Genomic DNA, 24935 nt, shown 5'->3' on the forward strand with positions numbered 1-24935 from the left:
TTTTTTGGCTAAACCCTTAACACAAACAGCAATGACAAAAAATGCAAATTGGAAAAGTAAGCAGCAATTTATCTAAATTAGGAAAGCCCGCCGAAGTGGGCGAGCGGTCCTAGCCGCTATAGTCTGGAGCCGCGCGACCGCTACGGTTGCAGGTTCGAATCCTGCCTCGGGCAGGGATATGTGTGATGCCCTTAGATAAGTTAGGTTTAAGTAATTCTAAGTTCTAGGGACCTAATGACCTCAGATGTTAAGTCACATAGTGCTCAGAGCCATTTGAATCATTTTTTTTTTACCAAAGCAGATGCAACATTACAACTAATAGAAGGCAATGTGCAGCAACAAGAAAAATAAATCAGTAGTGTAACAGGCTTAATACAACGTAAAATTCAGTAGGACTATGCGTGGCAAACAGCAGCACCAAATGCAATAACTCTTACATAAATATAACAAAGCTCAAGCAGAAAAAGTATTACAGAATAGATAGCCATGTCTAATACCTATGTCACATCTTAATACTAGAGTGATGCATCACAATAACTTACTCTACCAAACAAGTTACCAAGTTATGTTTGCAATTCCTGTGAGGGGAAATGTCTATTTGTGCTCCCTTTTGTAAGGAAAGTAAATCATAAAATTATTTACTGGGTCTGTAGACAGAAAACATTTCTATTGGTACCTCTATTAAATTTTATTTTAACAAATGCTGCAGTGCAGCTAGAAACTAGATATTAAAAAAACGAGGCAAGTATATACATTAAACAAAGCATGAAAGTCATTCACTAGACGTATGGCATCTCCTAAGGCAGTAAAAAAATCTCTCAACCAGAAAGACAGCAGTCACAATCACGTGTGTAGACATAAAATATTTCTGATCATTTCATTAGGCATTTTAGTACATATGAGAAATTACCAGCTCCAAACTGTAATCATATGTTTTCAAGTATGAGTGCATTACGTCAAGGTCACCTTGCTGTTAGCATACTGGTACTCACATTCAGACACACACACTCACCCTTCATAATGATCACAACCATATCTCGACGTCACAATACACATCGTCATCACAATAATAATATCATAGCTCCTCAGTCATATCTCGAAAACGTCATAGCTTTCTTCAATAATCTCAATCCCTTTTAAAAAAATGCTCTCTGCTCGTTTCAATTAAGACATCTGCCGCAAATGTACTTCAAAAATCATGATCCCATACCAAATACATCATTCAAAGCTCTCATAGTATTACAATGGTACCAAAACAATATGAACAATTCACAAAGTACAGACGAAATACAATTTCGTAACTGTGAATTTATCTAACTGTGTAACTCCATAAACTGTGTTACTGATTTAGTTTAAAGAAAGTTTGTCTCTATGTTAATTAATGAGATATCTGTGTAATTCTGTGTCAGAGAAATATGGTACTGATGTGTAAAATTGTATCAGCAAATACCATATTAGCCAGAGTTGCTAGCGCTTGCCACACGCTTTGTACACAATGTAAGCGTGTAGCCCTGAGGATTAATGTAATTATGCTCTCAGGTGTTACAGATTACAGCAACAGAATGAAATGTCTCACCGAAAACCTTCTTTGTATCTTTGTAATTCGAAAATCTTTAAAAAAAAGATTTAAGTACAGAATTTAATCACTCAAATGCGTGACCTGTGGCGCTAATCTGTGTGTCTAGCTGTAAGATAATTTTTGTCAGTACTTAACGGTAAAAATGTGCCAAGTGTCGTAGTTATCGTCCGCTGTAAGCAAAGTTCTGCAAAATTCAATGTACTTACTTGTCATAACCAAGAGTGAAAATGCTATGCATATAGATATCGTAGTTATTACGTACATTCATGTGACCAAGAAAGCAGTGTACCTTAACACATTGTTGTGCTACAGAAAAGGCTGTCTCATTGTAGCTGTACCACAAAAGTTACTACTAAAACATATTTTACTTTCCAGAAGAATGTAGAAAAAAATGGTTCAAATGGCGCTGAGCACTATGGGACTCTACATCTGATATCATCAGTCCCCTAGACATAGAATTACATAAACCTAACTAACCTAAGGACATCACACACATCCATGCCCGAGCCAGGATTCGAACCTGCGACCGTAGCAATGGCGCGGTTCCGGACTGAAGCGCCTAGAACCGCTCGCCCACCACAGCCAGCGAAGAATGTAGAAAAACTGTACTGATATAAGAGATACAGTCCAAAAGCAATAATATAAATTATGTCGCTCATTAATTGCGTCATGATATAATCGCGTAGCTGTCAAGCAAACAAAATACTAAGTCATCTGTAATATCTCAAAAAGTACATTAAATAAAGAATTTTTTTTTCAAGTAAACCAAAATGTTGCATTAAAGCCTCATTAGCAGTATATGTTCTAAGTATGTAAGCCTTATAGTCATTACATAATCATGCTACTGACAAGCAAGACAGTACACACAATAACACTGTGTCGTCTGTTCACTATAACAACGCATTCGTAATTACTGTCAAAATAAGTTCCCTAGGTTCTTGCCTGGATAGTTAATTTCAAAACATTGTTTCATGTTAACAGATTCTACGTGTGACAAAGCGTACTAGTAATGTGAAGTAGCAACCTTAAAGCAACGATTAATTGCGGGACCATGTTGCTATGACGACAGACGCTTCGGCCAACGACTCCCCGAACTTTTATCCACTTCCGGGAATCCGTAGACATTCTCGAAGCACTTATGAATATCTGAGATTCTATGGCATTCCGCCAAAACTCAATGACAGCTCTCTACTTGGAATGCACCTCCGTTACAGGCACAGTTGTGAAAGCTACGTATAGCTCCGCTACCTGTCAGAATGTCATGAAACTATTGGGTCTAAAGATGGAACATTCCGCATTTTGTCAACTGAAACCGGCCGAGAAAAAGTTGTGTTGCTTTTCTTATTCAACGACCTTCGTATGTCAGCATTCAATGAGGAAGTGAAGTACTGCTATTTCTCTGGAGAAAACAAAAAAAATCTACATTTTTTAAATGCTGCAATCATTTTTATTCATTTTTTACAATCGTGATACATAAGACGTTAGAATCATCGGAGTGATGACCTGCATCCACTGACTGTTCGCAGATGGGACAGCAGTCACTCGTTATGTGTCCCAGTAGCCTTCGCCGCTGCTCTGCCAGCCTTCTTGGCTGCTGTCCTGGCTTTGGCGGCAGTCCTCAATTTCTGTGCTGTTCTGGCTTTGCCTGCTGTCCTGGCTTCGGCATGAGCTGCTGTCCTGGCGAGGTCGGCATGTGCAGCTGCTCCTTTCTGTGACGCTAAAAGGAACAAACGACGTTCAGTAATTACAGCTCAAAATTGACAGCCAATCAAGCTCAAGACCTATTACTTACCAAAAATAAGGAACCTACTGATTACTCTGCAATTGACACTTGAGTGTTTTGTAGTACATACGAAAACTTATAGATTAGCTCTCTATCATTCCACTCTAGAATAGCAGACTGGAAGACCTATCACTTACATCACTCCGCTTCACTTTTTATTTCTCTTATTTTATCACAATAGTCGTTTTTCCTATGTAGGTGGGAGTTAGCAGCATATTTTGGCTTTCGGGCGAGAAAGTTTGTAATCAAATTTCGTGAAAATATCTCGCCACAATCAAAAATAAATTTCCTTAATGACTGTCATCCCACCTCGCTTGCAAGAGTCGTACAGTCTCTTCCACTTTGTGAATACTGCTCTTTTTCGCTGCCCTTCATCAATCGTGTGTTGTAAGATCTCAAAACACTCCGAAATAGTCCAGAAGGAGACAGATAGGCGTGGTTCAGGCAGTCTTTTAGTAGGTCTGTTGCATCTTCTCAGTGTTATGCCAGTAAAACGTACTCGTTTTCCCTTCTCTCAATAAACCAAAGTCGACCATTTACCTTCCCTATCAAAGTTTTCAACATGCTGGTTCCATTTCATATTGCTTTTCAAAGTTACGCTCAGAAATTTAAAAGCGCTACTGTGTCATGCAGGGCACTACTTAAGCTGTATCCGAACATTACAAATTTGCTTTTCCTACGCATCCGCATTAACTTACATTTTTATGCGTTTACATCTAGCTCTCATTCATCACACCAAATGGCTAAGTCATCTTGTATCCTCCTACAGTCACTCAACTTCGACACCTTCCTGTACGCCACAGCACCATCAACATTGCTGTCCATCCTGTCAGCTAGGTCATTTATGTATATTAAAAATAACAGCGGTCCTATCACACTACTGTGGCGCTCCTGATGATTCCATTGTCTCTGATGAACACTCGCAGTCGAAAACAACCTACTGGATTTATTAATTCAGAAGCCTTCGAGCCACTCACTTATTCCATACGCTCGTGCCTTCGTATATTCGGAAATATAGAAATTTGGAATCAACGTGTTGCTCTTTATCCTTAGTTCGCAGTTTATCATGTGAGGAGAGATCAAGCTGATTCTCGCTCGATCAATGCTTTCTAAAACTGTGCTGATTCTTGGACATAAGCTTTTCGATCTCTAGGAAATTTATTATGTTCAAACTCAGCTTATGTTCAAACATTATGCACCAATCGAGAGTATTAGTCCGTAATTTTGCGTTTCCGTTCTTTTACCCTTCTTTTATATAGGTGTCACCTGCGCTTTTTTTTCAGTCGTTTGCGACTTTGCGGTGATGGAGAGATTCGCGATAAATGCAAGTAAGGGGCCATAATTCAAGTCTTTTCACTTGTGACGTATTGTTCCTCAGGCGTCGTCATATGATATACTACTGTCACTGGTCCAGCTCAAAAGTTCGTCGTATAATTGCTTATAATCATTTGGAATGTACTGCTGCGTATTTTCTAAGTCTTGATTTTTTTGTATTTCAGTTGGTACGTGTCCTGATGGTAAGTAGGGTGTTTTGGTGGAGCAACAGGTTTTCGCAGATGTGCCACGCAGAATGTGTGACTCACTAACCCTTTGATACACATCAAACCGTTGACGAAAGCAACTCTGGCACTCGCATATGCAAAGTGGATGAAACTGCTGACTGCAAAGTTTTATCTGTAAAAATTTGGCTTGTTCCTCGTTTCTTCAGAAACTCTCGTCTTCTTATGATACTTTGTCCACCAGTCTTTAAAGTCCAGAATTCCAGATGTGTGAACTTCAGTGACTGTAAGTTTTGCATGTTTTGTGCTGCTTTATGTAATGTGCTGTGCTATTTCATGAACAGATAACATCCTGAGTAGCACTGACTTACGGCCTTTAAAACAGCCTGATTGAAACATATTCTGTTCATAAGCTCTGCTTATGTGTAACAGCGCTTACAACGATTTATATTCTACCTTCACACGCTAGCCATAGAATCACAGATATATTACCTGGTGATATATTCTCTAGGTAAAGAAAGTCATAGGTTGTCATAGTTCAGAAATTCCGAAAATGCAGTGGATGCGAAGGCTGTTGCACTCTCGGTTTAAAAGGGAATTCACAAGCGAAGACAGGCCTAGGTGAGGAAAGATTCATGAGTCTGTGAAAAGATCTACGCGCAAAGCATACAAGAACTACCACCGTCGTAAGTTAGCAAAAAGATCTGGACGAGAACCAGAGAAAATTATATGCAAAACCGCTAAACAGGTCTAAGGCTTCCATCCAGTCACTTGTTGACCAGTCCGGCGTAGCAGCAGAAGATGGTGAAACGAAAGCCAAAGTTTTTATTTCGTCGTATCCCTCTTTTCCGCGTCTCGTCTTCAGTATAATATAAATAAATTCAGCACCACACATTTAGCTCTTAATAAACACACCACAAACTCGGGAGACACGAGGCACGCGGCAGCCATCTCTTCAACTGTTTGCACTCACAACAGTATCGCCAAATGTTCAGGTCTGAAAGTGTACATTTCAGTGACTTACGCCCATTTAAAACAAAATGTGATTTTCAGTTGCATGTTACAAGGTATACTCTGCAGCTTAGAATTGTGTCTGTGACATTTAACTCACTAATGTTGCCTGATATCAACACTTCTTTCATTGCCTTCTTCCTATGAGATCAACCTTTTTAAAAGGCCAATATTTTCTCATTTTGAAAGACCATAGCGTTTTATGTTTCTGTATTCATGAAATAACGTATACAGCAATAAAAAGGGCACCTATTCAATTTTCTTATTGCTGATATTTTTCTTCTGTAACAGGTTTTTTAAAATTTTATGGTAAGTTGATTTTTTTGACTTAGGCTCTATTTAAAAAAAACGCTGATTCATAGTTACGGGTGCGTTTGATCACTGATATATAGAGCGTTCATTGTAAATTGCTGTACCGTTAACATCGGTCTGTGTGCTTAATGGCATGAAAAAGAATCCATGTCTGGAGATTTTTCACTTATGTGGTAAGGGAGCAAACTCTTCAAACAATGAAATTAACTCTCCTGCAACGTCTAAATGAAAGACAGATAATAATTTGCTACCATTATGTGAAGTAGGAAACTTTAACCAAGTAGTCGGTGAGGTAACAATGCTCGGTGGCACACAATAAAGTATACAACATTCATGTGTCGGATTGAACATCTCGCGTCTCTTCTTACAGTTATGTTCAGCAGTATTTTTCATTAGCGTAACAAGAAGTTGCAATTGTGGCAGTTGATAGCATATTAGTTCTTTTTTCAATAATCTACTGATTATTGGAGGGATCATAAATCTTAACGCCTAATTCACTCAGTACCTGTGAAAGAGTTGAAGACCCTTCTCTCTGTGGACCTCTTCCTCCAACTCCCTATCTCCTGTTTACCTCTCTGTCTGTCCGGCTCCTACGTCACTCCCAACCCAGTAGGAGATAAAGCCTGTATTATATCCTGAACTGCGTACAATTTGTACTTTTCATGTAAGAAGACAAGTTTAACACTTGCTGTTCCCAAACGTTTTCATAAACGATTTGCTGCCATAGTTATCAGACATTCTGTCTCTCTTTCAAATGGTTCAGATGGTTCTGAGCACTATGGGTCCTAACTTCTGAGGTCGTCAGTCCACTATAACTTAGAACTAGTTAAACCTAACTAACCTAAGGACATCACACACAACCATGGCAGAGGCAGGATTCGAACCAGCGACCGTAGCGGTCACGCGGTTCCAGACTGTAGTGCCTAGAACCGCTCGGCCACCTCGGCCGGCGCCTCTCCTTCGTCTGCAAGATTATACTGAGGTGCAGTGAGATGGCACCAGTCTGTTTCGATGGTATATCCTTTGGAATCCAGACAACGGATCCATTAATCATACTAGTGGAAGGCGAGGGACTTTAAGATGGCTAGTGTGATCAACTAACTCGTACTCTCAGATCTTCTCTTCTTTTTTTCTTTGGAGCTACATGTAATGGTTGGTGTATGAAATTCCGGTTGAAACTGCTCAAGACCTACTTCATAGAACATTACGTGTCTTGTTCTACGACGAAAACCAGGAATGTTTAACAAAATGAGCCAACGTTTCATGCATCAAGACAAAAACATCTACTGTTGCGAGTCACCGCTATGAGGTGAAATAGTACACGTAAAAATGTGACCACCATATTGGTGCCTAAATTCACATTTTCCTTGTGTTATAAGCGAGTTTTGCTAGACTGAACGTTGTTTTTGCAGTAATTTCATTAAATTACCGAATGATTTTTGAATTAGCAATTGATTTAGTGTCGGCATAATTCGAGCCAGCAGCCGAGCTTATACGATAAATATAAAATTTCAGAGAAATGTTTTAGAATTGCAAGGTGAAAGATACATATTTTTTGGCTACTTTTACGTACATTTAAAAGTTAAATTCTACTGCCTAACATCTTAAGCCCCAATCCTTAAGGACATTCCGAGCAACATACACCGTGACTGATAATACCCGATTGATTCTACTTAATTTATTTGTTTGTACATTTCAACCGAGAGTGGTAGAGCAGCAGTAAGACGCAGGCCTCACATTCGGAAGAATGGCCATTCAAATCCCCTTCATGGTTCCTCTCTCAAGATCACAAACGATTTCCTACCCTGTCGTTCCACAAATCAAACATGTGCTACGTCTGCAATGAACACGTCGTCGAGGGCACTTTAAACTGAAGTCTTCTTTTCCTTGTCGTGACACTCAGTTAAGGGAACTCTCCCATATAATTGATTTAGACCTAACGTTTTGAGACCTTTTGAACATCACATTTTATGAATACTAAGTATAAAAAATTGGAAACTGTACCGTGTTCAGTATTTGTGTCCTCGGATCCGTCCGGCGATGAGCCGTCGCTGCTGAGCGTTTTAAGGGCGAAGATTGGGCTGATATTGGGCTCCTCCTCTTCTGCAGCACCTCCTGCCCGAAGTAACGAATATGTCAGACGGTCGGCGTCGTAGTCTTCAAGATCGTCTCGTGCAATCGGCTTGGTGTCGTCTTGAGCCGTGGCGTGCGGCACGCAGAACACAACCAGGTAGGATCCTGCGAGCGCCAGCAGCAAGAGGCGTGACATCTCCTTGCCTGTGTGATACGGAAGACTGTCTACACTTTCCAGCTAGACTGCCGTACTGTGAATCCGTGAAGGAATCCCAACGTCTTTTATAGCAACAGGGCGGTGTCAACTGGATACGTTATCGCTACTGGGAGGCAAATGTTTACATGTGCAGTTCAAACGAATGCTAGTAGAGTACAATCATCACAAATTATCTCTTACCATTTTACCGTAGTTGTTACTTCAAAAGGTCTTGTTCTTTTGCCTTTTCATGCAACGGGATATTATTATCTAGTCTGTTATATAAGGTGAACAAAAAACCCACGTCAAACGCTACAGCTTGTTTTATCTGTGATAAAATAGGATTCCACGTCTTGCTTAAAGGAAAACCTTTGTCTCTATTAATAATATCATCGGACAGACGAATTTCGATTGATTCTTTCAATACACAATCCCAGTAACGGGAAGCCGAGGCAATAATTTGCGTCTCTTTGAAGGACCTATTGTGCCCTTCATTAAGACAACGACTGATTTTTCCGGCTGGAGCTGACGTGTATGCCGTTGATGTTCCACACATCGATCTTGAACTGTACGAATAGACTGTCCAATGTAGGCCTTGCCGCAATGACAGGGAATCTTGTATACCCCAGTCTTCCTCAGTCCCAAATCATCTTTTACCGACCCAAAAAGGGATCTAGTTTTGGCCAAAGGCATAATGACGCTTTTAATATCATACACTGTGGCCGAAAGTCTCATTTTCTTTCTTATGTACTAAGTGTGTTAGTGTGGGTGTGTGTGTGAATGTGTGTGTGTGTGTGTGTGTGTGTGTGTGTGTGTGTGTGTGTCTGTGCGGCGTCTGTTCTTTCGGACACTGCGATCCGAGGCAGACTGCCTTGTTAATCAATTAAATGTAGAAGGAAGAATGTCCAGGCTGTCTCAGAGCGTTAAAATTACAGCTACGGTGGCAGATGAAAATTTGTGCCTGACCAGCTTCGAACCCGGATTTGTAATGTCTTTTCTTTCGGACATGTCCGAAAGAACAGACACCACACATATACGCACATACAGGGTGTTTCAGGAAGAATAGTAGAGAGTTTCGCAGGTGGTAGTATTGACGAATTGCATAAAAATTCCATATAAATGTGTCCACTTTTTATTGAGTACAGAGATACAGCTGTAAGTACGTAATCCTAGTAATCCGAGTCATATCCAATCCAAAATGAGGTCATATTAAGGTAGTTGAATGTTCTAGCAATTACACTTTGATAATACCCATGTGAGTATTCCGATAGCCAAAAGAACCCGCTAGTGTGAAACCATCTGGAACTACATTACTATGAAACTGCAAGAACTCAAGACAATACGGAGACTCTTCCCTTCGCTAGGTAACCTCTTACTGATATTTACGATTCTCTCTGTTCTAGGCATGATGCAAATGGAAACATACATAAGGCGCTTTCCGCTACTCTTAACAAACGTCGTCAACTCGTAAACACTGCGAGTAACAACTGTGTGATGATAATGGTACAGGTTGTCAGTGGGTGCGATGGTGTTACGCTGTCAAACTGCTTACAATAACGTTAATGGCGGCGCACGTAATCTAAGTAAAGATAATGAGTATTCTGATTTAACGAAAATAGTACTCCAGTCTCGAGCTGCTAATGATACACTATGACTACTTAGATCATCGTGCAAGTATTATATTAATTTTGCAGTGAATTGCTTGACAAGTATTGCCGTCTGCTATGCAGCTGAAATGGCTCACTACACAGGTACTCTACGTTGCACTTGGTTAAATAAAAAAAATAATGGCTCTGAGCACTATGGGACTCAAATGCTGTGGTCATCAGTCCCCTAGAACGTAGAACCACTTAAACCTAACTAACCTAAAGACGTCACACACATCCATGCCCTAGGCAGGATTCGAACCTGTGACCGTAGCAGTCGCACGGTTCCGGACTGCGCGCGTAGACCCACGAGACCACCGCGGCCGGCGCATTTGGTTAAACGATCAGCTCACTGCAATCCTGTTTCTACTGTCCATAAGTACTTGTACACTGACTGTTCGTTATTCGACTAAATATGTGCTAGAATCTGATTCACATGTATAAGAGATTGGTTAGCGCAATGGGCTAGCGTCATCACAAAGTAATGACTAAGGAATGGATGTCGTTTAAGTCTCGTTATATCAATGGAGTGATAAATGTTCGCATCTCACCCGTATTGCACAGAAAACAAATTCATCTTAAATATCGAAAACAAACGTCCATACTGTCGCAGGGCTTTGAAATACAGTGACGTGGGCAGAAGAATATTTGTGCTCGACCGGGGTTCAAATTTGGAAACCTGCTTACTAGGCGGTTGCGCTGACCATTTCACTACGGGGACACGGCGGCCAACCTAAATGCAGCACCTATCTACACACCCTACTTTTTTTTTTTGTCATCTTCTACTGACTGGTTTGATGCGGCCCGCCACGAATTCCTTTCCTGTACTAACCTCTTCATCTTGACGTATTCCAATCTCTGTTTTCCTACAGTTTTTGCCTTCTACAGTTCCTTCTAGTACCATCGAAGTCATTCCCTCATGTCTTAGCAGATGTCCTATCATCCTGTCCCTTCTCCTTATAAGTGTTTTCCACATATTCCTTTCCTCTCCGATTCTGCGTAGAACCTCCTCATTCCTTACCTTATCAGTCCACCTAATTTTCAACATTCGTCTGTAGCACCACGTCTCAAATGCTTTGTTCCTCTTCTGTTCCGGTTTTCCCACAGTCCATGTTTCACTACCATACAATGCTGTACTCCAGACGTATATCCTCAGAAATTTCTTCCTCAAATTAAGGCCGGTATTTGATATTAGTAGACTTCTCTTGGCCAGAAATGCCTTTTTTGTCACAGCGAGTCTGCTTTTGATGTATTCCTTGCTCCGTCCGTCATTGGTTATTTTACTGCCTAGGTGGAAGAATTCCTTAACTTCATTGACATCGTGACCATCAATCCTGATGTTAAGTTTCTCGCTGATGTCATTTCTACTACTTCTCATTACCTTCGTCTTTCTCCGATTTACTCTCAAACCATACTGTGTACTCATTAGACTGTTCATTCCGTTCAGCAGATCATTTAATCATTCTTCACTTTCACTCACGATAGCAATGTTATCAGCGAATCGTATCACTGTTATCCTTTCACCTTGTATTTTAATTCCACTCCTGAATCTTTCTTTTATTTCCATCATTGCTGCTTCGATGTACAGATTGAAGAGTAGGGGTGAAAGGCTACAGCCTTGTCTTACACCCTTCTTAATACGAGCACTTCGTTCTTGATCGTCCACCCTTATTCTTCCCTCTTGGTTGTTGTACATACTGTATACGACCCGTCTCTCCCTATACCTTACCCCTACATTTTTTAGTATCTCGAACAGCTTGCACCATTTTATATTGTCGAACGCTTTTTCCAGGTCGACAAATCCTATGAACGTGTCTTGATTTTACTTTAGCCTTGCTTCCATTATTAGCCGTAACGTCAGAATTGCCCCACTCGTGCCTTTACTTTTCCTAAAGCCAAAGTGATCGTCACCTAGCGCATTCTCAATTTTCTTTTCCATTCTCCTGTATATTTGTAAGTAGGATGTTTAGGTTTTTTTTAATTGGTAACGCCGCCGCCACGTAGCGCTCTGTATGAAAATCACTGGCTCTGCCGTGTGCAGTCTGTGGCTGGTTGGCATTGTTGTAATAATCGCCATTGTAGTGTTCGGCAGCGGCAGCTGGATGCTAACAGCGCGTAGCGTTGCGCAGTTGGAGGTGAGCCGCCAGCAGTGGTGGACGTGGGGAGAGAGATGGAGGAGTTTTGAAATTTGTAAGAATATATATCAGTTCATGACACCAATTCTTACAAATTATATATATATATATATATATATATATATATATATATATATATATATATATATATTATGACTATTAAGGTAAATACATTGTTTGTTCTCTATTAAAACCTTTCATTAGCTAACTGTGCCTCAGTAGTTAGTGACTTCTGTAGTTTGAATCTTTTATTTAGTTGGCAGTAGTGGTGCTCGCTGTATTGCAGTAGCTTGAGTAACGAAGATTTTTGTGAGGTAAGTGATTTGTGAAACGTATATGTTAATGTTAGTCAGGGCCATTCTTTCGTAGGGATTTTTGGAAGTCAGATTGCGTTGCGCTAAAAATATTGTGTGCCAGTTTAAGCACAGTCTTGTATAATTGTTCAAAGGGGACGTTTCATATTATTCTTGTAAGCAGCTTCGATACATGAGCTGTTAAGCGGATTGTGTGATAATTCTCGCACTTGTCAGCTCTTGCCATCTTCGGAATTGTGTGGATGATGCTTTTCCGAAAGTCAGATGGTATATCGCCAGACTCATATATTCTACACACCAACGTGAATAGTCGTTTTGTTGCCACTTCCCCTAATGATTTTAGAAATTCTGATGGAATGCTATCCATCCCTAATGCCTTATTTGACCGTAAGTCCTCCAAAGCTCTTTTAAATTCCGATTCTAATACTGGATCCCCTATCTCTTCTAAATCGACTCCTGTTTCTTCTTCTATCACATCAGACAAATCTTCACCCTCACAGAGACTTTCAATGTATTCTTTCCACCTATCTGCTCTCTCCTCTGCATTTAACAGTGGAATTCCCGTTGCACTCTTAATGTTACCACCGTTGCTTTTAATGTCACCAAAGGTTGTTTAGGCTTTCCTATATGCTGAGTCGAGTCTGTCCTTCCGACAATCATATCGTTTTCGATGTCTTCACATTTTTCCTGCATCCATTTCGTCTTAGCTTCCATGCACTTCTTATTTATTTCATTCCTCAAAAACTTGTATTTCTGTATTCCTGATTTTCCCGGAACATGTTTGTACTTCCTCCTTTCATCAATCAACTGAAATATTTCCTCTGTTACCCATGGTTTCTTCGCAGCTACCTTCTTTGTACCTATGTTTTCATTCCCAAATCCTGTGATGGCCCTTTTTAGAGATGTCCATTCCTCTTCAACTGTACTGCCTACTGCGCTATTCCTTATTGCTGTATCTATAGAGTTAGAGAACTTCAAACGTATCTCGCCATTTCTTACAAACTCCGTATCCCACTTCTTTGCGTATTGATTCTTCATGACTAATGTCTTGAACTTCAGCCTACTCTTAATCACTACTATATTGTGATCTGAGTGTATATCTGCTCCTGGGTACGCCTTACAATCAAATATCTGATTTCAGAATCTCTGTCTGACGATGATGTAATCTAATTGAAATCTTCCCGTATCTCCCGGCCTTTTCCAAGTATACCTCCTCTTCTTGTGATTCTTGAACAGGGTATTCGCTATAACCAGCTGAAACTTGTTACAGAACTCAATTAGTCTTTCTCCTCTTTCATTCCTTGTCCCAAGCCCATATTCTCCTATAACCTTTTCTTCTACTCCTTCCCCTACAACTGCATTCCAGTCGCCCATGACTATTAGATTTTCGTCCCCCTTTACATACTGCATTACCCTTTCACTATTCTCATACACTTTAGCTATCTGTTCATCTTCAGCTTGCAACGTCCACTTGTATACCTGAACTATGGTTGTCGGTGTGGGTCTGCTGGCGATTCTGATTAGAACAACCCAGTCACTGAACTGCTCACAGTAACACACCCTCTGCCCTACCTTCCTATTCTTCCTTCCACTTCACTTCACTGACCCCCACTATATCTAGATTGAGCCTTTGCATTTCCCTTTTAAGATTTTCTTGTTTCCCTACCACGTTCAAGCTTCTGACATTCCACGCCCCGACTCGTAGAACGTTATCCTTTCGTTGATTATTCAATCTTTTTCTCATGGTAACCTCCCGCTAGGCAGTCCCCTCCCAGAGATCAGAATGGGGGACTATTCCGGAATCTTTTGCCAATGGAGAGATCATCATGACCCTTCTTCAACTACAGGCCACATGTCCTGTGGATACACGTTACGTGTCTTTAATACAGTGGTTTCCATTGCCTTCTGCATCCTCATGTCGTTGACCATTGCTGATTCTTCCGCCTTTAGGGGCAATTTCCCACCCATAGGACAAGAGGGTGCCCTCAACCTCTATCCGCTCCTCCGCCCTCTTTGACAAGGCCGACATCTTATGCCGGAAGTTTTCTGCCGCCAATGCTGATTATTTATCAAATTTTAGGCAGTGGCAGGGATCGAACCCAGAACCGAAGACGTTTTGATCATGCTTTAAAGACGCCACGCCACATCTTTGCTGCATACCACACACGCGGTACCCTGCCGACCTTTATTCTACTCGTTCGCAGCCACACTGTATTCCCGCCAGGGTTTGAACGATGACGTGCGTCTAGTACTAAAAACTTTCGATGGTACATCGAGACCTGAATAATTATACGGGATGTTTCAGGAAATTCCAGAAAAAATGCCTCATAACATATGTCCAATTTTTATTGAGTACATTCAGCTGGTTTCAATACATTTTCGTTTCGCTTGTTGGACCTCACAGGACTCTGTTGTCTACACATCTTTGAAAATGATCTCTCAGCATTATTGGAGTTAGCATAGTAACTGAACTCAACTGTGTAAAATCCTAAGCGACCAAACTGCTGAGGTCATCGGTCCCTAGACTTACACACTACTTAAACTAACTTATGCTAAGGACAACACATACACCCACGCCCGCGGGAGGACTCGAACCTCCGGCGGGAGGATCCGCGCAATCTGTGACACGGCGCCTCAAACCACGCGGCCACATCGCGCGGCCTGGTGTTATAAAGGAAACTCGAAAGGGCATTGAGATGGTGGAGGAATTTTTCAAAATAAACTGTGAACGTCCTCATTTGCCATTGCATTGAGTTTTTTAGGATTACGTACATACAGCTGTATCTCTGTACTCAATAAAAATTGGTCACATTTATATGGATTTTTTTATGCATGTCCGAAAGAAAAGACACCACAAACCCGGGTTCGAATCTGGTCAGGCACAAATTTTCATCTGCCGTCTTAACTGTAATTTTAACGCCCTGCGACAGCCTGGCCATCCTTTCTTCGACATTTAATTGATTAACCTGCTTCTTTCTGCCTCAGCCTATTTTAAAGCAGTGAGTGAATTCTTGATACTTCACTGGATGTACTACTGCCGGCCGCTGTGGCCGAACGGTTCTAGGCGTTTCAGTTCAGAACCGCACTGCTGCTACGGTCGCAGGTTCGAATCCTGCCTCCGGCATGGTTGTCTGTGATGTCCTTAGGTTAGTTAGGTTTTAGTTGATGGGACTGATGACCTCAGATGTCAAGTCCCAAAATGCTTAGAGCCATATGAACCACTTTTGGATATACTACTGCAACTGTGGCCAATGATTCAATCCCGCTGGAAAGTATGTTTGCTCCTCCACTACTGTCATTGAAACTGATCACAACGAAATTGTAGGAATTCTATGAAACCCTTAAGTTCATACTATGGTGCTGTGCAGATGAAAAAAGTAGTTTTTCATAATTACCAGATGACAGACGGAGTTCGCCAGATTCCATTAATTACGACTGCTTTGTTAATTGTTGGTTCACAAGAGCTTTTCTGCCGCTTATTGTAACTATCTTTTGAATGTTAGAGCCGCGCGGGATTAGCCCAACGGTCAGGGACGCTGCAGTCATGGACTGTGCGGCTGATCCCCGTGGAGGTTCGAGTCCTCCCTCAGGCATGGGTGGGTGTTTTTGTCCTTAGGATAATTTAGATTAAGTAGTGTGTAAGCTTAGGGACTGATGACCTTAACAGCTAGGTCCCATCAGATTTCACACACATTTGAAAATTTTTTGAATGTTAGAGCTGGAAGAATAGAAACATCAGATTTTCGCCGTATGGGATATTCGAATTAAACTTAAATCTTCACGTTTCTAGCAAAGGCAGAATATCCAACGGCAGAATATCCTTCAGAAAAACGGACAACAAGAAGCCAGGTCATGCCTGTCGTCTGGCGGGATTGTCAATGCCAGGACCTGAATAAAAGTATTGTATGGGAAAGATACGTTGCCAACTCAATCACTGGAGAAGCTCCAAATTCTGAATCGCGTCTGGTGAACATGCTTTCATGGTTTCGGTCCGATTACGACAATAAAACATAAATAATTTCGTAGTTATTAATTTATTACGTTTCGTTTGCACTTAGTAGGTCGATGTTTCCAAGTAATTACACCCGAGCCCCTAAACCCAGTTAGAGAAATGCGAATAAGACTCACTGACAGATAATGGGGATATTCCGAGTCTTGCCACCCACAACTTTGAGACGAAGCTATAGTCACTTCCAAGGTCACTCACAGTACACATCAGCTGGTATCCCTCCTGGTAGTATAACAAACATTGCAACTACGCAGTATATGTATCGCAGCTCTGTGACCGATGAGTTACTTCCTTGATGGTACAGAATTATCCTGCTAAATTTACTTGATATTATCATTTTTTGAGTCCACGAACGTCGTTCCACACGGGAAATACAACTACTCTTGTCTCTTGTGTTGCGATTTATCTGTCATAGTGGCTACTGGGCCTATAAGTAAGACATATATGCCCTACCTTTCCGCTAGCTCCGAGGTAAATTGCTTGCTTACCAGGTGCAAGTTGCTATCGTTCGCCTTTCGAGATTCGCTGGAAGCCAGGTTTTTAACTCTTTTTGTAGCTGAGCCATAAGCAGGCAGGTAGAACCTCAATAAGGCAATCTTAAGACAACGCTCGAGCAAAAGTCGTCTTCCTACTTTCAGTACCCCTTAGTGTCAGAGAGAAACCCTTATGGAACTGCAGATATTCATAATTCCACTTTTGTTTTGTTTTTTTCGACATATATTATGTTGTTTTGAATACGTAATTTTATCTGTTAACTGCCACATTTTCATAATACTTGAGTTTGATATAGGACATGAAGTACATACATACCTTTTCGGGGTCAAAAGTTGGTAATATCCTACCAATTCGTTTTAAAATAGGCACAGTCGTGTTACCGGCACTTAATGCTTTATTAAGGTAGACTGCCGTCTTGATGTTTCTCTACTATGTCGAATTTAATTTGTATTAGTATGGTGAACATTTTAATAGCGTTTGCCATTAGTTTATTGAAAATGGTTCAAATGGCACTGAGCACTGGGACTTAGAACTTAGAACTACTGAAACCTAACTAACCTAAGGACATCACAAACATTCATGCTCGATGCAGGAACCGAACCTGTGACCGTAAAGGACGGGCGGTTCCAGGCTGTGGCGCCTAGAGCCGCTCGGCCACCCTGGCCGGCCTACAATGGTTTAATGACATCGTTAGATCCAGTAGGTTTCTACAGGGGTAGAACTGGTAAACTACTTTAGCACTGTCAGATTGTTTTACATATTGTGGAAGAATATATTGTTGCTGATCAATGTCTCTTTGATAATAACTGTTATGTTCAATAAACTAAGCCTGCCGCGGTGGTCTCGCGGTTAAATCGCTCGGTCCGGAACCGCGTGACTGCTACAGTCGCAGGTGCGAATCCTACCTCGGGCATGGATGTGTGTGCTGTCCTTAGGTTAGTTAGGTTTACGTAGTTCTACGGTCTAGGGGACTGATGACCACAGATGTTAAGTCCCATAGTCCTCAGAGCCATTTGAACCAATCCAGTGTAGTTTGAAGAGCATTTTCGTCTAGAAATGAATCGCCTTGACGGTTGTTCGATCTAGATCGGGAAAGGTAAAAGGTTACGAGTAACCTATCAGAGGGAAAAGTGCCTGAGAGATGACTTCTCTATCAACACAAGTGCCTGAGATATCCCCTGGATACTTTTGTTTCTAAAAATCAACAAAGTCGTTACCATGCAGTACCACACGTGATGTAATTCCGCCGTTCGATTTTCTTACACCGCGACCGAAAGGCGTCTCAATGGACAAACCCTTGGGGAAGAATTCGTAGTGCAAAACACACTTTTGGGGCTATTAGATGGAAAATATTGCGTTCACACTACTCTTTGCTCGAGTTTACGTCTTTTCGTATGGTTCAGCCTTTCATTTCTTCTTAGGAAGCTAACGCTAAAGGATCATAACTCGTCACCAGTAACAGTACTGCGTAGGAATGCTCAATGAGCGACCTGATGATGTTCAAGCAAAACTGCAGTAACAGTCACTCCGCTGATTTTTTGTCGTTTTGAATTAGTGCATGCAGTACACCTTCTGGACCTTGTCTGTTGAATGTAAATGTCGCATGATGGTTAAAGGTAATCCATCACTTTTATCAGTAGTCGAGACTTCCTTAATGTGGAAAATCGTCCACGCCAGAACGATCTTTGCTGAAACAAGAATATCTTTTTCTGGAGTATTTTTCCCAAAAGCACTCACGCCACACACAGTTCAAATCTTTCGAGCTGTCTTCTCTGGATTCAACCCTCTATTATACCAAAAGTAAATATTGTGCTGCAGATGTTACACCGTTTTCCACTTGCGACCCAATTTTACAACGCTAAACTGTAGTTCATGATGTTCAAGTCTGCAAAATCCAATGCTTAACTGCAAGATGATATCTAGAACTTCAAATTCGAAAATTGCAGTTGATACATACATTCACAGCGTCGCGCCGCGTTCACTTGAGCGGCACCCGATTTCAGGCGGCGGGTGGCGTCTGGCCGGTTGCCGATAGCCGATGCAGCGCGAGGAAATACTCGAGCGTAAGCTGTTGTGATCGCGACGCACCAACGAGATGTCCTGCGGAATTGTTTCTGGAAGTGTTAGTTATTACTGGTGGGTAGAATGTGAAGCCAATTATCTTCGATCTTCAGTCAGACTCATAAATTTACACGAGGGCCGAAAAGCGACAAAACAAAAAATATAAAAAAAATACTGCTGGACCCAAACACGCGACTGTAAGTTTAGTATTTGCAACTATTACAACTTTTTTTAATAGCGAACGAAAGCAACTTGCACCTGGTAGGCAAGCACTTCAGCCTTTTTTTTTCGTGGAACAGGAAGGCAGGGTAAACAAACAGCCGTATTCGTACAGTTGTGGTGTCCAAGAGATACGAATAGTATCGAGACAGCAAGAACAATCTGGAAAATATAAAATCTACGTACAGGCCGCCCTTTTTTACATGAATAAAGTATATGACAATCCATGTTACTGGCGAAAGTGAAATCGAAGTTATAATCTACAACACAATCACCGCAGCGCGCGATGTAGCATCATGAATCTGGCAACCAGCCATATAATCTTCACCATATCTGCCATTATGGGCGACATGTATTTCTTCTGCATCGACCATTCGAAGGGCTATTATCTGAGGCGGTTTCGGTGTTTACCATCGTCTTTTATTTATTTTTTTTATTTTTTATATCACATTAACATAATCCAGTCATACCTGGCGCCAACAGGTGGTGGCCAGTTGTCTTCTCAGTGTGACATATGCCAACACATTGGAACCGTGCAGTGCTGTCTCTAGTCGGTCTGCTCCAGCAGTCTTCTCAGTTCTGGGACACCCCAGCTGGCGGGTGAGTTGTCAAAAACACTTCCTAAGAAATTGGAAAAGCAAGCCCTGTATTTCGTATGACTCCGTATGAGCTCGTGTTGTTCTTCTTAATACATCCAATGTAATATCTTATGATCCAATTGACCGCATACGTCTTTTGCTTGGAAAAAAAGTCTTGTCCGGTAGATAAAGTACATCCGATGTGATTTCTGTGTAGTTTGTGCGCCGAAGGAAGGCCAGTATTCCAAGCGTCAGCTTCCAGAGTCCCCCGCTGCGCCACACACTAAACCATGTCCTTCCGTTGCTAACAGTCCACAGTTTGTGCAAAGAGGAGAATCGACCACATGAATTGTATGTAATCGACTCCTGGTCACAAGTTTACGGTTTATGAGAATCTACCACATCGATCTCGCTGCTGTTGACAGTAATGGAGTGTACACTGCACACCAAATTTGCTTCCAAGTTCTCGTTGGGTATTTGAATTCCATTTTGTTGCAGCCATGGTGATCCATCAAGCACCGACAGATATCCCGAGTCGTGGGTATTCTCGTCGAAGGTACTTTCAGACGAACATAACTATAATCAACAAGAAATGAGGCAATGTGTGCAAGAGAAGGAGAAATGTTGCCCAGCGCTATCGGGGATTCGTACGAAGGCGGAACAAGTACTTCTATCAGAGCTGATGTTATGGTATGCTTTCGTTGTTGCCTATTTTGTATCATCTCTCGCATGTAAAACGCCAAAGCTTTGTTCGGCACGTTTGTGAGGTTGAGGCCACCGTTCCGGATCTTTAGGGTTAGCGTGTCATGTTTGATCTTAAATAACATCCCAGTACTAACATAATAACTAAAGGCAGCCATAACGTGGTCTGCAATATCCTTCGCTATTGGTAGGATCTGCGATAAATGGGGCAGTATTCAAGTTAGGTGAACTTTGGTGAATGTCACCCGTTGGATCATGTCAAAGGCTCTCAGTGAGTTGTTGCGTATCGTAAGACGAACATTCTGCAGAAGCCGCCGAGAACTCGCCGCCGCCGACCGCCCTGGTGAACAGGTAAATGTGATCTCCGGACATCTCAGCGATTTCACCGTCTGAAACGGTCCCGGTACGTCTTCCAGACCTCGTCTAATGTGCATAATTTTGGAGTTCGTCATGTTAACGATACTGCCTTCCGCTGTCCCGTAAGAGTCTAGATGTTCGACAGACTGACACTCTTCATGTCCTGATCTGACAAGAATGATCAGGTCGTCCGCATATGCGCGACAAACGAAAGAGTTCTCATTAAGCACTATCCCAGTAAGTGAGTGCCTCATAACACACATAAGCGACTAGAGTGCTATCGCAAACAGCATCATGGAGAGTGGGCACCCCTGTCGAACTGAGCTGTTAAAGGGAATCGTGCCCGCTTCCAGACCGTTTACAATCACCTTCGATGTGGCCCCTCGTATTAGCCTCATGACGATGGAGGTGAAAACAGGTGGAACCGCCAAGAAGTCATGGTTTATGCTGTCGGACGCACAATCGAAGTCCACAGATATCATCGCTGCTCGTATTCTACACGTTTCCGCAAGGGCGATAACGTCACGGTACTCACTCAAAGCCGAGGAGACGTTGCTTCGCCCCCCCAAGGCAAGCCTGACCAGAGGATATTTTCCTGGATATCGCCAGTTTGATACGAGACTCTGATAGTAGTGCAAAGATTTTGTAGTCGGTGTTTAGCAAAGTGAGAGTCTGATATTGATTAACCCTGAGACTCCCCGCCATCTTCGGGCTGGGAAGAAGAACGCCCGTCACAAAATCCGACGGTAGGCGCATGTCAGGACGCATCGCCCCATTGTACATCGACATCCATGTGGCATCATCACGTCCACGGATTCTCGATAAAACTCTAACGTAATCCCATCTGACCCTGGTTATTTATGGGCCGCTCCTTTCTTCAATGCCACCTTTAAATCGTCTTCTGTGAGTAAGTGCTGCCTTATCTGTCTCTGTCAATGTCGTTTGCAGATGTTGCAATATGTCTTCCCCCACACGACGGTCCATCGGTGTTCCGTCATATAGGTGGCGGAAATACTCTAAAAAATTTGCAGTCTCGTTGTCGTTGTCGTTGTTCCGAGTGAGACGAGGTGTAGGAGATGTGTCCATGTACTTTCTGGAACTCAGGAATGTAAATTTCCTGCACCATCAGTACATCCACATCCGACGCGTATATCATGTCCCTAAACAATTGCTATTTCATGGGTGATCTAATGGTATTTACGTTCAATGTCCCTATTCTGTATGCCTGGATTCGAGTAGCTGCCATCTTCACATTATGTTAAAATGTCGCAATTTCACAGAATCGATAGTACCTTTGCACATATGCAGAGGGTCACCCGACGGACGTCACCCTGCAGCATTAGGTTTCTTGAGATGTGGACGGATGCTAGTCCCCACCAAAGAAAGGGTCCGCATCGGTGATTTCTTCATCCTGGCATCCCAGTTGATATTATTTGGGTGCTCCAAACTGCACTGTGAGGCACTGATGTGTGGCATCTGTGCATCTTTCGCAGCTATAGACTCTCCCGCAGAATGGGCGTCGAACCCCTGAGCATCAGCGGATGCGTTATCTGAACGACGTGGCATCTTTTCACTGTCCGAATTCATATGGTCAGGGACATCCGAAGCTTGTGGTTCCAAGTCAGACAGGTCCATGTGTTAGACTCATCAGGGCTTCCAAGAAGAGAAGGGAGCGTCTCCGCATAGTTTAGTGTTTCTTACGGCGCTTCAGCGACCGTTGTTTGTGGGCCCTAACCTCAGGCTCTTTTGTTGGCAAATCTTTTATCTCCTGCTCCCTCGCCACAGCCACAACGCCATGGGGCCTTTCCACTTCAGCTTAAATGCCTTGCCTGATGCTGTTATCCTCTTTCTCCACCATCTGCAGTGTCTGGGATTGGAGGTTGGTCGGAGCCATGCCTTCTTCAGTGGGGGCCGAAGGCGACTCAATCACCGGCGTCGTTGGTTCGATAGTACGCTCCGACCTCGGCGTCACCTCCCCGCGAAGCGCCGTGACGTAAGTCAGCGGCAGTAGCGTTGGTGTAGCCAGATTCCGGAAGTGTCCACTGGGGAGCTGCACGAGTCTCCTCGGCATACATGCAGGTCGAAGATGTCCTTCACCACCACACCCGGAGCATGTCTGGGGCTGTCCACCACAGAAAATCATTAGCCGCATCACGGCCCAAAGCAGTAACGTAATATTTTACAGATACATTACACATCAAATATTTCAGTAAATATAAATCTGCATTACTCTCTGCAGTAGGTTTCCCTTGAAACGTCCCCTTAGAAAAATTACACAAGAATGGTCTATGTGAAAGTCCTCTTTGAACAATTATACACGAATGTGCTTAAACTGACACACAATATCTTTAGCGCAACGCAATCTGACTTCCAAAAATCCCTACGAAAGAATGGCCCTGACTATCATTAACCTGTAGTTTCACAAATCACTTACCTCACAAAAATCTTCGTTGCTCAAGCTACTGCAATACAGCGAGCGCCACTACTTCCAGCTAAATAAAAGATTCAAACTACTGAAGGCACTAACTACTGATAGGCATAGTTAGCAAATGAAAGATTTCAATAGAGAACAAACAATGTATTTACCTCACTAGTCATAATATATATAGCAGTTCATGACACCAATTCTTACAAATTTCAAAACTCCACCATCTCTCTCCCCACGTCCACCACTGCTGGCGGCTCACCTCCAACTGTGCAACGCTACGCGCTGTTAGCATCCAGCTGCCGCTGCCCGACACTACAATGGCAGACAACAATGCAAACTAGCCACAGACTGCACATGGCACAGCCAGTGATTTTCATACAGAGCGCTATGTGGCGGCGGCGTTACCAATAAAAAACTTAAACAGCCTACTTTCATATCCCCCGTGCTCCCATAAAAAAATTTACAAATTGTTTTGGGCAGTGGCCAATACAGATTTGAAATTTTTTTCATAATTAGAATAACAAAGAAATGAAATGCACACACTTATCGATACAATGTTAGTCAAAAGCTAAAATTTTCTCACAGTCCATAAAGACAGTCCTGATCATTCATCAAAGTAAAATTTGCAGTGTTTTTCTCAAAGTCTGAGTAGTAAAAGAAAATGCACACGGAAGTAGTGGATTTCCATGCAGTCTTGAAGAAGTAGTGTTGTCCTTCCAACGAAAGACAGTGCTGACTCTTGACATGCAGACAGGTAATGGGCCACAACAGAAAAACCCACAGCAGAGTCAGTCGAAGTTTTAAAGAATATTGGTAGGTAGGTCGTTACAGAGTAGACCCATTGTAGTCCTGGTAGAGATTACGGTATTGGTGGGCCACCAGAAGTGCAGACCCAGTGCAGTCCTTGTAGAAATAATGGTATTGGTGAGTCATCAAAGGTGTAGACCCACTTCAGTCCTTGTAGAGATTATGGTATTTGTGGGCCACCAGAGGTGCAGACCCACTGCAGTCCTTGTAGAGATGGCTAGCAGCCATCTGTTGCGGCTGTGCAGGTGCACAATCACCATCGAAGAGTCTTGCGGAGAATATAGCAAGTCCATAAACCACCACTTGTGCACTCACAAATTTTTTGAAATGTCCTTTCAACCAGCAATGCTGTTATCCAGTCCCTTACTGAATTATTAACACACGTGCAAACACTATCAATCCCTACTTCTCACATATTGTCCATATACTACGACCAACAGAAACGTGTGCAGTGAAATGTAATTTACAAGTTACTTAATTTGATGAACTTGTGTCAATTACAATTTTATAACATAAGAATACAATAACAAAGGTACAAAATATATCATTAAAGAACATAACAATACAGATAACATTTGCAGTAGTACAGGCTTTACAAAAGAATCGAAATAGCAAATATGTCAGTGTTACAAAAATTACGACATAAGTACATACATAAAAGATCAGAATAACTTTTGAAACATTAACACATGAGCATTAAAACAGAACAGAATAAATAATTTATAAACATA

At 42.1% G+C, this 24935-nt stretch overlaps 1 protein-coding gene across 9 annotated transcripts in view; it reads right to left on the reverse strand.

Annotated features, from left to right (window-relative positions):
• Positions 1–24935, reverse strand: part of LOC126350584 (uncharacterized) — a 364168-nt gene that overhangs the window by 301176 nt on the left and 38057 nt on the right. Inside the window, exons 1-2 of one of the 9 annotated variants that reach the window (XM_050002543.1) lie at positions 8189–8515; positions 3089–3296 (exon numbers count right to left, since the gene is read on the reverse strand). The exons of 5 other annotated variants lie outside the window; for them this stretch is intronic. In XM_050002543.1, coding sequence (XP_049858500.1) covers positions 3118–3296; positions 8189–8453 — 444 coding nt within the window. In that variant the 5' untranslated portion in view covers positions 8454–8515 and the 3' untranslated portion in view covers positions 3089–3117. 3 more of the 9 variants (XM_050002531.1, XM_050002544.1, XM_050002542.1) reach the window with 3 other exon arrangements.

The sequence above is a fragment of the Schistocerca gregaria genome, chromosome 1 (genome assembly GCF_023897955.1).
Source record: "Schistocerca gregaria isolate iqSchGreg1 chromosome 1, iqSchGreg1.2, whole genome shotgun sequence".
Lineage (NCBI taxonomy): Eukaryota > Metazoa > Arthropoda > Insecta > Orthoptera > Acrididae > Schistocerca > Schistocerca gregaria.